General features: G+C 37.4%; 1 protein-coding gene and 1 pseudogene across 2 annotated transcripts; both read left to right on the top strand.

Moving 5' to 3' along the window:
* The first annotated feature begins 2,187 nt into the window (after positions 1 to 2,187).
* Positions 2,188 to 6,678, top strand: LOC143582083 (protein DJ-1 homolog C-like; annotated as a pseudogene). The gene is made up of 9 exons (XR_013143923.1): positions 2,188 to 2,210; positions 2,409 to 2,520; positions 3,267 to 3,467; positions 3,601 to 3,750; positions 4,703 to 4,882; positions 4,970 to 5,047; positions 5,122 to 5,322; positions 5,916 to 6,053; positions 6,235 to 6,678. The product of XR_013143923.1 is annotated as a protein DJ-1 homolog C-like (transcript).
* A 6,462-nt stretch (positions 6,679 to 13,140) lies between these two features.
* Positions 13,141 to 13,941, top strand: LOC143582086 (uncharacterized). The gene is made up of 2 exons (XM_077064730.1): positions 13,141 to 13,519; positions 13,832 to 13,941. The coding sequence occupies exons 1-2, from the start codon at positions 13,141 to 13,143 to the stop codon at positions 13,939 to 13,941; spliced, it is 489 nt and encodes a 162-aa protein (XP_076920845.1).
* The last annotated feature ends 1,635 nt before the right edge of the window (positions 13,942 to 15,576 follow it).

The raw sequence follows: 15,576 nt of genomic DNA, 5'->3' as shown, positions 1-15,576 counted from the left end.
GGAAAAATCAAACTTAAGAAATAACCAATAATAAATATAGTAATTATTTATTTTTTTCTTAGTGGCTGAATATTATATAATCCACAAGTTGACCTTATATTCTAAACATTAACCATCTTATCACCCGTTAAAGTGGGAATGACATGATATTAGTTGGAGTAACAGGACAATATTAACCTTTCGAATTGCCAAGGGTAGCAACCCGAATCGAATGTATTACTCGTTTTTTTTTGAACGACCAAATAAGTAACACCGGGTACTTCATACGCGGCCCCCATTGACTAAAGGTAGCCCGAGCCGGACAATTCCGACGATAGCATATGGATGATGGTTAATACATGAGGCATTAAAGTCTGAGACCATGTGTATTGCTAGCGTTGTGGCTAGCGTTTTGGGTGAAAACGCAGGGGGTACACCGCCCCCCCTGCGTTATGATAAAAAATTTTTTTGGTGCGTTGTATACAAAACGCGCATGGTGGCACAGAAATCAAAAAAACTAGTCGTTGGAGCCGTTGAGATTTAAATATATATATATATATATATTAATTATATTTATACTATATAAACAAACCAAACTCATTTTTTTAACACACTCCTTCTACTTCTATACCAATTTATATCTTTTACACAAATATTTCTACCAAAATGTTTCCAAACAACAACCAAAATATTCTCGGTTTCGGCAAATATGCCCGTCAAGGCAACCAAAATCCACAACCAAACCAATCTACCGCCCCGACGCCAACCGTACCCGTTCCGCAAATGTATGACCCGCAAATGGCCGCGTATATTGCACTTCTACAAAGCTCTATGCCAAATGTGGTGTCCGGTTTCCAAAACCCAATGACAAACATTTTTGCGGGTTCGGGTTCCCAACCCGCCCCGGAGACCCAACCCGAGGTCGAGTTCGTGCCGGAGACACAACCCGAGGACGGTTCGAGCCAACGCGGACGTTCGAAAAAAACACGCAAAGAAGCCCGCCGGTGAACCTCGGGTTAAAAAGACGGTGATAGCGTGGAGTATCGACGAGTGCGTACTATGTGCTCGTGCTTGGTGCCAAATATCGGAAAATGCCAAATGCGGTAGGTTTTTAAAATGCATATATATATTTTTAAAATTTCTTATAACAAACATTAAACTTGTAATGTTTTTATTTTTTTAGCGAACTATCAAAAAACGGGGGTATTTTGGCACAAAATTATAGAGAGGTTTCACAACCTTGACGGGGACTCGCGTCGAGAAAAAGATTCGTTACTGTCGAAATGGGGCGACATAAACACCAAATGCATGGCTTTCCATACGGTTTTCTCTCGGATGAATCGAACTAGGAGTAGCGGTGTCTCGGACGCGGAAGTCATGGATAACGCGTTGGTTGAGTTTCAACATAAGGTCGGCGGGACCTTCAACTACTTTGGCATTTGGAAAGACCTATTGAGGCATCACCCAAAATGGGGCATGGTGTTGGATGCCGAAGCCGAAGCCGAAGGCGAAGGTGGTCCGTGTAAAAAAAAGTCTAAAACATCATCTTCGGTTGATCCAGACACGCCCGTTCCGAAGCTCGAAACTTCAACTTAAGCGATAATGACCCCGTGAATACTACCGACATGCCCCGGCCGAGGGGTGGAAGAACCAAAGGCAAAGGAAAGGGGAAAGGGGCCGGTTCGTCGTCGGCAACGAGTTCAAATCCCGAATTGGAAAGCCAATTCCAATTAATGAACTCTCGACTCCAAGATTTACACCAACTTGGAACCCAACGACTTCAAGTAAATTTGGACGCCGTCAACCTACTTCGAAGGAATGAGATGGACAAAGACATCGAGATTTTATCAAACGAGCTATCCGAAGACGACCCGATAGTCCAATCTCTAAAAGCCAACCGACGAGCGAAAATTTTAGAAAAATATAAATGAGTTTTAGTTTTATTAGTATTATTTATGTTTTTTTTATTTTAATTTGATGTATTTTTTTAATTTAGTTTAATGTATTTTTTATTTGGAAGTTTAATGTAATTTTTAATTTTATATTAATTTATTTAAATGATTTAGTATTTAAAAAAACAAATAAAATTAATAATGACTGGGCGCCACGTGACGCATAACCCATGGTAGTGGAGAGTTATGACTACAGCCTGTTTTTGTACAAAACCATAACTCTGACTGGGCGTCACGTGGCGTATAACCCCTGGTAATGGAGCTTTATGACTACACATGGTACGAGGCTCGGTGGGCGTAGTTGGATTTTGGTAGTTGAAAATTAAATAATATATAAAGTGAAAAAGTGCAGTGCATTCCATTCCATTCCATTTCATTCTATCTATCTATCTAAATCTATCTATGACGGCGTCTGCAACATTTCCGATGACGACGGCCGTGACAGCTCGGAAACTTCCGGGTGCAATTATTATTCAGCGCCGGCCACCCAATTTGTACTCAAACCCTAAACCATAAATATAAATACGCTTCTACAATCGAAATTACACCGCTAGAGACTACACTTTCCCATCAATTACCGCTCAAGAGGGTTTGTTTTCTCTTCTTATTCCTTTATTTTTTACAAACTCTGATATTAACTAACTTGATGACGAAACCCAACTGAAAGCTAACAGAACCATTCATATTTTCACCTTTTAACCTCCATTTCATTTCATGTATTTCTTAGTTCAAATTTAATTTTGGTTATTAACCAAAACCAATTGATTAGTTTTTCTGATAATATTACTAGAGTACTCAACTTTAATGCTTGCGTTCTCTATAAGTAATTAGGAATTATATAGTTACTTTTATATTTGAATTAAACAAGGCAAGCTTTTATTTCTGGATTCAAATTGATATACATTCATAACCATCTTTTGAACACAAGTATAGTAGTTGTGGTAGTTGAGCGAACTTAATGATGATGACAATGCCCTGTGGAGGTTAATGACGATAAAAGTACATGATACCGTAATCATGTTTGCATAGGATGTTATTAGGGGAAAACAATACATTTTGTGCTATGCGAATGATGAAAATTTCTCTAGTGGTAGATGCCAATACGATCTACATAAAAACTCATTTAAACAAAGTGATTGTAGCATGAATATGAATATGCTCGGTGAACTTATACCTAATTAAGGCGGATAGGCTTTTGAAACTCAATCCATCTTCTTTCCCATTTTATATATGGACTTCTCATCCAATCAACCCTACATACTGTAATTGTAAACCTTGTACCATTTGTATATATGTATTTGAACAAACTCATTTTGTGTTGTTTTATTTTTGTAGGTTTTGATCCCAGTTGGGTTTGGTACAGAAGAAATGGAAGCTGTAATAATGGTGAATGTGCTGCGCCAAGCTGGCGCTGACGTGGTCGTTGCGTCAGTTGAGCCTGAGCTACAAGTTAAACTTTCTGGTGGTACAATACTTGTTGCTGATACATCCATTTCCGAATGTTCAGATCAAATATTTGATTTGGTTGCTCTTCCTGTAAGCTCTTGTGACTTCAAACCTATTTAATTGAGTTTTACCTTTGTACACTTTATTTTTTTCATTGTTATTTCTTTCTTTATTAGATTTCATGGTTATTTGTTTCTTATTTATGTCATGTATGTTTATTTAGGGAGGCATGCCTGGTTCCGTGTGTTTGAGAGATTGTAAAACATTAGAAGAAATTACAAGGAAGCAAGCAGAAGAGAAACGGTTATATGGTGCTATTTGTGCTGCTCCAGCGGTAACACTTTTGCCCTGGGGCCTTCTCAAGAGAAAAAAGGTTTATTTACATATGCATACATACCTACTTAGGAAGGGTTCTATGTAGGGGAGTAAACCAGCCGAGCTGAGCCTGAGATCGACTAGCCTCGAGCTCGGCTCGTTTTGAGATTTTTTTCTAAAGATCGAGATTGGGTTATGAATTGTTTTTTCAAGCTCGAGATCGGCTCATTTATTATTTTAGGATTAATTTATATACGTTATTATCTAATTTATCTTTATATATAACATAGTAGGTATTATTTGGTTATTTTTCTTTCATAATTTTATATATAATAAATATTGTAATATAAATATATGTTTAATGCATTAAATAAAAATTATATTAGTAATAGATTTGTTTAGGCTTGCGAGCCACCTCGGCCTTGATAAGTGAAGCTCGGGCTTGGGCTCGGTTTTTAATGAGCTTATCTTAAGGGTTGAGCTCGGCTCAATTTGAGCTTCTAACAAGCCAATATCGAGTAAATCACGAGCTAGCTTGGTACGTCCCTAGTTCTAGGCAGAACACAGTTTTTTGTGAGAACATGAAGATAAAGTAAACCAGTTACTTTCTATTTAAAAATTAAAAGAAAATGGTTGAAATGCAATTCTTATTCACATCTCCAAAATTAAAAACAATATATTAACACAATTCTTCATTTCTTTTATATATAGATCCCACACTTGAATAAGTGAAGGTTATATTACCACACACGTGTAGACGTTTGAAAAATTAAATAAAGAAAACATATTAACAAATTAGCTGGTTTCTTATGTACATAACATACATATTTCTATAAAACTCAAAATATTTGGACCAGTGATAATAAAATTAACCGATTCATTGTTTGTTGTTTTTGTTCTTGCAATACTTTAGTGTTCTGTAATGAAAATCTCCTTATATATGCACACACGCGTGTATACACACCATGCATGTTATGGTTTTAATTGTGAATATGCGTTCTTGCTTGCAGACAACTTGTCATCCAGCTTTTTTTCACAAGCTCCCGACTTTTCGGGCCATTAAAACAAATCTCCAAGTCTCTGAAGAATTGACTACAAGTCGCGGCCCTGGTACTTGCTTTCAGTTTTCTGTATCGCTAGTTGAACAACTCTTTGGGGAATCGGCTTCCATGGAGATAGGAAAATTTCTGGTAAATCAGTTTTTCATTTTTAAAATTTTTGTTTTCCCGATATTGGTCAATTAGAGTAACCTCTTTGTGTCTTGAATTATGTACAAGTTAATGGATACGATTGATGAGGTTTCTCGGATGGAAGAGTTCAATGAAGTTGAGTGGGCGGTTGATCATACACCTCGTGTAAGATTTTAATATTTTTTAGTAAGTTATTATGTGAGATGATTATTTATTGTTGTTATACTTTATCACCATAGATTCTCATTCCAGTTGCAAATGGATCTGAAGATATTGAAGTGGTTACGGTTGTAGATATTCTAAGACGAGCTAATCTAGATGTTATAGTTGTTTCAGTTGAAAAGACCTTGTCGGTTGTCGGGTCCCATGGTATAAAAATCGTTGCAGATAATTTACTTAAGAATGCTGCTGAATAAATATTTGACCTAATTATCCTTCCGGTGAGTTTAAACTTTAAACACATTTTATGAATAAGTTAGACGGATAGCCCTTGTTGCAAGGCCATTTGGTCCTTTCTTTTCAGAAATTATGGGTTTGGTCCTAGGGTTTTCAACCCATGTTATGTTTGGTCAAAATTTGTTAAAACTTATGTGAAATGGGGTTTAATAGTAAACCCAAGTAATTTTTTTTAACCTCCATTTGTGCCAAAGGACCAAATGTGTTTCTGCTGAGTGAAAATTGGGGCTCACTGATGTCATGTGATTTCAGCAAAGAAAGGACCAAACCTGTAGTATTATGTTTAGTAAAAACTGCCTATTCTATTTTCTTTTTTATATGCTTTTTTTTCTGTAAGAGCAACGGTAAAAGGGTAATTTTACATCAGTTTAACAGAAAAGATTCACCCCATTAGCCATTTGTACCAACATTGAAATTTGAAAGAGAATGAGGAACTTGGGGACTTAACATGCAAGTTTTAGACTTCAGGGACGAAATTCATAATTTGGCCCAAACCATAGGCACCATCGGTGCATTTAACTTTTTATTGTTAATGGCACTTCATTGAAACCTATCTTATCTGGATACTAAATCATAGGGAGGAGATTCGTGTGTCGAGCGATTACACAAATCCAAAATTTTGAAAAGGTTGCTTAAAGAGCAAGTTTCTAGCGGACGAAAATACGGGGCGATTTGCACTTCGCTTTCGATTCTTCATAAACAAGGCCTACTCCAAGTAAGTTCAAAACTTCCAACACAATGCTTCTTTTAGTTGGTAATTTTACGTGGTTTTTGTCATACAAAAAAAGTTAACAGCACCAGCTTGAGAGAACCATTGGACCAAACATGTACTTTCCATAAACAATGTATCAAATGTTCAAAACTTCCATAAACAATGCTTCATACTTTTTTTGCAGGACAAGAAAGCGACCGCTCACCCCTCTATGGTGAGCACACTTGATAGCAACACCATAGTCGGGTCACAAGTTGTAGTTGACGGTAAACTAATCACATGCCGGGGTCTCTCGAGTGCCCCGGAGCTTGCGTTAGCTATCATCGCCAAGTTTTGTGGGCACGGCCGAGCAAAAAGTGTAGCAGCGGGCCTTGTTTTCGAATACCGAGCAAGCTAAATGCAAACAATTAAGAAAGCAAAAGTTGGTTGAAGCTATCTATTACAATTTGGGTGGGTGGCTTTATAATTTTTGTAGCCTCAAAACCAAGTTGATTGCAAGGGTTATCGGTTAGGTTGGTTCAAGAATCGGTTGCAGAAGAAAGGTTCATTGTGGCTGGTCATGTCACATGATTCAACTTAATAGATAGTGGGCATGTTACCACTTGTATGTATAGATTTGGAGGATTGGAGGTGTAAAATGAATTAAAATCATGCCTTTTATGTTATTAGTTAAGATGTTGGGTTTTTTTTTTTTTTTTTTTTTAAATCTAGTTTTTTATTTGTTTTCTTAAAGTATTGAACCAATGTTATTCAACATATATACGGTTAACTAGCTTTTATCCCCCGTATTACGGGGGTTATTTTACATTATTCATCTATGATATTTATATATATTTTGGATTTTAATTTTATTTATTGTACAGAAGTTAACAATATACTTATTATTTGATGATCACAGAGTTTTACAAATAAATGAGATGTTATACCTGGTTTAAATGCTATTTGGGTTTGGTGTGACCCATGACCTGCTTATTTTTTATACTATAAAAATTGTTTTTTAATTATAAATAATATATATCTTTTTTTAATGAAATCATATGTTAATTTTTAGTATATTCCTATTTTATAGGATTTTCATATCAAATATTTGGTGAGATTAATATTTTATTTAATGAAACGTTATAACCCGTTTAATGAATATATGGTTTTGGCGAGACTCATACCCGTGAATTCGTGTTAAATGCATGAAAAACCTCTGTTTACAAATAATGCAATATGGTGGTTTGAGAGAATGTAGGGATCAACCAGAAAGATTTTAAAGGTTTCGTTTATAGATAGATATCCAATCTATAAGCCGCATCAAAATTCCTTATCATATGTACCAAAATAAATAAATAAAAAGCAAGACTGAAAAAACATTTTTAGATAAAGCACTCAAATCTTTACCTCGTCCAGAGTATAAATTACCAAAATATAATCATGAGCATATGTTATCTCACCATACAGCATGTATATTACACAAGTTCTATGTGCTCTAAGTTTGGTTTGGTTCAGATGGTACTTTATCTATCAAGGTACAGTTAATGTTTTTCGCAAGTATAACATTCTATTTCCCGAAAACTTCATCTTCTCGGACACCTGTCGTAACATCACCTGATTCCAATCAATGAATTGGGATAACCGCATTTGTATTTATTGCTTTAGAGATATATATAAAAGGGTTATATAACTGTGTGATTGTTTCTATCCTCTACTATATCGGACATGCACAACATACAAGTGCATTCATAACATTCAAATTTACACACCAGATTAGATTGACTGTTTGAATTAAACCTACATTGTTTACTTGTAGCAATGGCGGGTGGGGGGGGGGGGGTTGATATTACAGTTATATCTCAAGATGGGTGGGGGAATATATGTATCATGGCCCACATGCTTATTGAGTTAAACTATTTACACTCATATTTATCGTTCTCTTGATTTTGAAATCCAAATACAATTAAACAACTTTTACCAAATTATGTCTATATAAGAAGAATCACTTATGACTGAATCTATAAGATTGGTTTGTATTTATTAATTCAGTTTTTTCATTAAAAAGGAATAACGATTTTATATTGAGGTCATTTTTTTTAACATATTTAGGCCCATTTTTTTAAATATAGTTTTTGCTAAAAAAAACAAATTGCAATAATCACTCTGTAGTTGAATGATAACAAGGTCTTATGACACTGTTTAATTATTTGTCATTTTTCATATTTAAAAAAATAATACGAAGATACAATAATAATATCATGGAAAGCATGTTCAAGAATATGAGCCATTTATGTTGTTTAAGTGTGTATCTTTACTTTTTCACCATAAACAGTTGAATTTATGTAAATTGCACAAAAAATAAAAATCACATTAAGTTTTTTTATTTTTATTTTTATTTTTTAGAGGCATGTAACTTATTTATATTTCTTAAAGATATAGCCTTTTTATATGGACTTGAAAAATGACTTACAAACCATGAAATCCTAGTGAGCGGCACAATGACTTTTGAAAAATGACTTTTACATTTTAGTTTCAACTAGATCTATGGTAATTTTTTTGTTGTAATTTGTATTTTACATGTTCATTCATATATACATCACAATAATTAACACATTTTTCTGGTAAAGCACTTATTACCCCTACCAAACATTTCATATTTCAAAACTGAAGTCTGTGTGGGAAAGTCACAAAAATAATGTTTTATTTTTATTTATTTATTCAAGAAAACTAAAAAAACAGATTTTCTATTTTACATAAATAACCTCATGTATATATATATATATATATACCCAAGACAACCAATGGGCTTTAGCTCAATTCAACCAGCATTGGAGGTGGAGTGAAGGTTCGGGCTGGGATCACAAGGTCTCAAGTTTGAATCCGTATGTAATCGGATTTTACCGTAGTATGCATTCGGGTGACGGGTATTAAACAGAAGATGTTGGGCTTGGGCTACCCAACGCCACTTGCAATCACAAGACTATTGAGACGTCACATTTTACCATGCAATCACCCCAAATAGCCAGATTTTATTCATGGGTTGTTCAAAAATATATATACACAAGACAGACGTATTATAACATTTCTTTACTTAGTTACCAACTTACTATTATACATTTTTTTTTTTGAGAAAATATTGATCCTTTTATATATAACACAAACCGAACTACATCTGGATAATGGTAAGCGAGCAACAAGTTGCGCCGCTATCCCCTTTTGAATCGCAAAGCCTATTCTACTAAATATAAATCATTGGTTCCTCGGGCTCTGCGAGTCACTGTGGACTACCTTCTGCACCCGCTCCAAGAAGCGAACCGCCTCGGGAGCTAGGGATCCAAAAGTGTCGAAGGCAAATGGAATGAACACGTGCTGATTCTCCAAACACAATGTCTCATGCTTAACAACCTTCCTAGACTCCGCTCTCAAAACCGCCTGTCCCGGTACGAAGCCACTGTCTCTCAGCCCCACCAACGGGGACACCCCAGTGAGGTCAATACACGCATGCTTACCCCCTGCCCAGCCAAACACAAGAACATCCGCAGGACGCAGGGTAGATCTTCCCTCACGCGGATCAGTCAAAAAGTTAACAGGTACATCTTTCTTGGCTGAGATCCCGGCACGTCTAAGCACATCCCATAACACATCTCTAACCCAGTCATGCCGATACTTGAATCCCGGCAATTCCTTACAGTGGAGGGCATGCTCACCGAATCTATCCAAACAAGCTTTTTTACAAATGGGGCATAATTCATCTTGAGGGAAAAGGGGAATCATAAGCCGGTATTTAAGGATGGCTCTGTATTCAACTGCCGACATCCGTTGCCCAAGACCTTCAATGGGCACAACAGTCAAAAAATTCTGGGCATGAGCCCCCTTGAGACAAGCTAAAACTGCCTTTTGTCTCGGGGTCATATCGAATCGCTCCTCCAAATCATGTACGTGTTTACCATAAAGAGCACTCGCCAAGGTTTGTTGAGGTTTCTTGGGGGCGGTCTCCTTATCAGTAAAACCGCCTATATCAAGGTTCGGGAGAGTTGTTCCATTATTACCAAGTGCAAAAGAGTAGTCAGGATCTACCCCCGCAACACCAGCGTTTCGCAGGACGTGGTCTTGCAATTTCCACGACTGAGACCTGGAAGCCACAAATGCATATGTGGAGACATCCTCAGCCGAGAAAATTCCTAAGCCTCCGCAACGCATAGGGAAGGAAGCCAACCTCCACTGGAGGCCCCCAAAATGCGGTCCTCCACACACAACAATATCTTCAATTGCCCCCCGCAGGCCCGCATCAAAGATGGACACAGCCTCTTTGACATGTTCAGGTTGACAGGTCCGGAGCCCAAACACTAACTTAGCAACCCCCATGCACAAGCGTAACAAAAGGAGCTCACTTTGGGGGTCCCTCAGGTCCGGCAGGCGTTTCATAAGTTCAACCGCCCTCAAAGCTCTTTTAGTTGCCAAAGACCGAATAAACCCTGCATCCCGACTAACCGCTCACCCCAAGAGTTTAACTCTCATCGCAGGCCTGCTAATCTCTCCAGGGAATAAACCCGACACTTTCTTCGAATCATCACATGACGACCAAAAAACCTCTGTTTTTCGAATATTAAGCCTAAGCCCTAGAGACGCCCCCTCTGAGCGAATAATGCCCAACGCTCTAGCGACCTACTCAGCCTTACCAATAATAGTGCCATCGTCTAAATACCAAGCATGGAAGGGCAAGGGATAGGCCCCCTGCACCCTAAGGATGAGCGGATGAAGGACCAACGGAAAAACAAGAGGGCCAAGGGGGTCCCCTTGCTGCACCCCAGTAAAAGCCCCGATATGAGTATCCCCCACATATAAACGGGCGGGGCGGGCATTTAAAAACTAGACCCATGGGAAGATGGATGGACATATGCAGCTAACTTCCCTGAGAAGGGTCGTCCGATCCACCTCGTTGAAGGCGTTAGAAAAATCAACAGTGAGCATAGCCAGGGACCCGTCAGAATGAAACGCGATCAAAAATTTGTTAGCACTATGCAATACCGCTTCTGCCCCATTAGGGATCCCAATCCCGAATTGGAAATCCCCTAGATAATTAGCAACCTTTTTCCCTATTTTAATCATAGCGACTTTCGACACCAATCTTCTCCAAATGGCCCCCACTACGATGGGTCAAATTCCATTGTCAGGCTTCAACAGGGGGGGTCAACGGTGCCGAAGCAATGAACTCCGCTAGAACTTTTGGACAAAGCCCCCAAGCCACAAGTTGACAACATCAGTGATGGCCTTTAAGATCCCGGAGGCGGTCGGAGACCCCTGGCCACAGAAAGCGTCTAAAATATGTTGGGCCCGCAAACTATCCCTCCCACAAGATGTACCTTTCGGGAAGTTTTAATACATTCCAACACACAATCACCGTCCACCTGCAAGGCTGGTTCCGATGGCACGACGGAGGGCATGGTCGAGGGGTCCACCACAGGATGTCTATCAATCAATGCTCTCAAAGTATCCCCCCGGCAGGCGCGACCCCGGATGAACACAGGACTTTGATCGCCGCTGTGTAATGGTCGTCCGCTACCTTCCAAAGGCACTGCTTGATATTGCCCCCTCCCTCTTCTTTATGTTGGCAATCCCATATCACTGGAAGTTCAAGGAGCGGTAGCACCAACTCTCCTAAACCTGCCCCATCTTTCCAAACAGCCAAAGCCCGCATAATGGAGCTACATTGAAGCGATTTCCTGTTACCGGACCTTCGTTCTTGCCTAGTAGCCGGTTTGACAACACGTATCGTGCAACGAGGCAACAACAAAAGTTTAACCCAAGCCTCAATAGACCTCGGGGCATCCACCACTTTACGAAGCCCCCCTGACAAAGCCTGGGCAAAAGCCATGCGACACGCGGGCGAGATATTCTTGACAGTGGCAATAGGAATGGCGATGACGCGCTCAAGGAGAGCGACATCTACCACAAACGTCTCAGACTGACCACTCCCAAGTTCCACCTGCGAATCGCGGGGTTGAGGGATCCCCACAATAAAATTAAAGTCGCCTCCTGCACGTGGGGTGCATTTAACAACTTCTTTTCCGTGCAGACAAGGCCTATTCAAGGCATGCAGGGCCATGCACTCCCCGCATAACCAGTTCTTAAGCAAGCGCAAGGTTTCGACAACGTCATTGTAGAGTTCCAAGTCCGAAGCAAGACGCTCCTTTAACTGATCTCTCATTTCCTTTACATTGAAGTGATCCCGCTGAAAATGCATGAGTAACCTAGAGTACCCTTCGTATCCCGGGATACCATCTTTGCAAACATGAAAATTTTTAAAGGGGCAACGCCAAATCCCCGTGCCCGAGCTAGGACCGGGCTCTCCACCACATGCCCTCATAAATCACTTAAGAAATTAAAACTTTTTTTGTTTTTGGAAACAATGGAAATTAAAATAAAATTTGATGTTGGCATTTAATCAAACACCTGGCGGGCATTACTAGCGAAACCTCCAAACTAATGCCATTCAAAACAAATCGCCCAGAAAATGAAATGCTAGAAGACCAAATAAGCAAAAAACGAGAATGGGTGATGACGGTGGCAAAATAAGGGTGGAGCAGTGAGGTGGAGATGGGGGGGGGGTAACGGCAGTGGCGGTGGTGGGTGAGAGGCGGAGACGGAAAGGGAGGGTTACGGTGGAGCTGTGAGACGGAGATGGAGGTGGTGGGTTAGGGTGGTGGGTAATGAAGATGGTGGCAGGAAGTTTTTTAGGATTATGAGGTGATAAGAATTGTTAACAGTAATAAACTATTTCACAATTAATTAATATATTAAACTGAAAAACGTAGTTGACACTTGACCCACGGATTTTTTGATTTCAACCATCGTCACATCGTTGTCCAAAAGTCGAACATCACATTTCTTCTAACTTAAAAAAAATAAAAAATAATAATAATAACCATTTGCTTTAAATGGTAATTAGAAAAGGCCAACATTAGATGGGCCCACAACAGTAACATATAAGCTATACCCCACCACACGGAATCTATGATCTTCACTATAAATATCACTTGGCAAAACACTTCCTCCATAATAATATTAACATACAACCCTAATTCCCTCCGGTGGTTCATTTTCATTTCCAATGGAAAACTCAAAGCACCCGCTTCCAGTTCTCTTCAAAAACCAATCGTGGTCCGCCGACACCCACCGCGACAAAGAATGGGAGAAGTTGAAGCTCAAACAACGTCGCAGGAACTTGCACCGCCGCAGCATGAGTGCCAATGCTGCATCGGAGTTTGACGTCACTGATGATGACATCAAAGAGCTACAAGCTTGCTTCGAGTTGGGGTTCGGGTTAGATCCGTCAGATGAGTTGGATCCGAAGCTTAAAAGAGCTTTTCCTGCTCTTGAACTTTACGCGGCCGTTAATCGTCAGTTCGATCTATCCAGGTCGTCGTCGATCGACTCGGGTTATTCTTCCAGCTCATCCTCTGCATCTGTCCGTCCCATTGTTGATCCAAGTACGATATTATTACTTTTGACAACTCAGCCTGAAATTTTGAAGAAAAAAAATAAATTATATAGATATGTATTAATTAGAGTTTAATGTTTAATAACTAATAAATAACAAAAGTCCAATTTTTTTAAAGCCCAATAGCAATAAACATATGTTTGTTTATTTATTATTATTACAATAGTTATCGTTGATCTTATTATATATATATATATATATAAGGGTCTAAGTTTTAGTACTAGATGGTATTGATATTGAATTTTGATCATATCTAGTTTTTGTTTTAGTTGAATAATAATTTGTTTGAATATTTTTGTAGGTGATGATCCGAAAATGGTGAAGATGAGATTAAAGAGATGGGCGCAGGTGGTTGCTTGTTCAGTTCATGAGGCTTTCACGCAGCCAACGATAGAATATTCTGCAGAATAGACAAATTAATATGAACCGATCGAGTGTTTGTGAAGTGTGTGTGTTTTCTAGGGCTTTGAAAAAAATATGGGAAGAATTCACCAAGATTCTATGTATTTTAATGTAATAAATATATAAATAATCAATAATAATTATTGATCCTAAATCTTTCTTTCAAGTACTTAATTATTGTTTTTTTTATTTTTGGGTTTTTGGTTTTAATTCTTAAGTACACAAATGAACAATGAAGAACATTACAACATGAAATATCAAAATCAAAGGACGAGGTAGTTAAAAGCATGTCTTAAGTGAATGAAATGCATTTTTGTTGCTCAAAATCTCAATAATCACTTTTGAGATGGCGTTTAGTTTAATTAATTATGATTACTAAAAATTAATAGACAAGTTATGGTAAAAAAAATGCTTGTATTTAAGTGAATATGTGCTTATAGTTATTATATGTACGAGTTTATGACACTTATTTAAATAAACTCTTTGATTAGTTTTTTCTATATGTTACGATTTGATGATGTTAAAAAAAAATCAGATTCTAGATATTTTTTAGTTCGTCACATTGATACGTATCGTGATAAACATAAAAGATACATCAATAAAGGCTGAAATTGATGAGCGACTTAAATTTGTACACAAGTACTCCTTTTTCTTCGCAAATGTGATAGTAGGTATGAAGAGGGTTACCAAAATACAATATATTGTTTTGTTATGCCGACAAAGATTTGGTTTTCTCTTCATATTGTTTTGTTATATGAGGGTACGTATATAGTCGTAATAATTAAGTTACAAAAGCGCATAATTACGAATCAATAAAGTTATTTATGCTCGAACTAAAATCGGGAGGTGATTTTTGGAGCAAATTGTTGGTGCACAACTACAAGAATGTAATTTGTTACTAAGTATGTCGAATAGAGAGATTAGTTAACAATTTTTTGAAAAAACAATATGAATTAGCAGTTACTCATATATGTATCAATATCTTGGTTCTTAACTTCTGATATATCATATTCCTAAAAATAAACCATAATAATTATCTATCTCTATTTAATTATTCTTCTCTCTATATATGTTGATTTTAACTTTGATAATTATTATCTATTATTTATTGTGCAAAGCATTTAACAAAGCACAAGGATAGAATCAATCTCCGTTTTGTAAAATTTGAATATTTTTTCACTTGTTTTTTAATAGAGAATATTTTAAATATTTTGATTTTAAAGTTTAAACAACAAAAATAAATGTTTAACGTCATTAGTTTTTAATTTTGTCACTTGTTTCTGTTATTTGTTTGAAAGCTAAACATGAATTTAAATCAATATTCAGTTTGAGTGGATATACTAGCAATTTCTATCAACATATTTGAGCTCTTTGTAGGACACTCATTAAGTTTTAAGCTTGTTCAAGTTAAGTCACTCATGTTTTATTTTATCTTAATTAGGTTACTCAGTTTTTAGTTTTGTCTCAATCAGATCACCCAACTTTCAGTTTTAGCTCTATTCGGTCACTCAATTCTGAATAAATATTATAATATTATCTTTTTAACATTCATATTATATGTTCTTATATAACTAAAACGTCATTAGAACCAACATTTTTTTATCAGTAAATATATCACTTACGATAATACAGTGGTCGCCTCTC

This window comes from Bidens hawaiensis, unplaced genomic scaffold, assembly GCF_021521415.1.
Source record: "Bidens hawaiensis isolate Kalapana, Puna unplaced genomic scaffold, B.hawaiensis_p1.1 tig00031441_1, whole genome shotgun sequence".
NCBI lineage: Eukaryota > Viridiplantae > Streptophyta > Magnoliopsida > Asterales > Asteraceae > Bidens > Bidens hawaiensis.
Note: the sequence above shows the minus strand (reverse complement) of the source record. Positions and strands in the feature narration are given on the sequence as shown.

Excerpts from the sequence above, each read along its gene's own strand:
- LOC143582086 (XM_077064730.1), top strand. The coding sequence starts at position 13,141 with ATGGAAAACTCAAAGCACCCGCTTCCAGTTCTCTTCAAAAACCAATCG. Across the intron at positions 13,520-13,831 it reads CCGTCCCATTGTTGATCCAA|GTGATGATCCGAAAATGGTG; the intron begins GTACGATATTAT and ends ATATTTTTGTAG.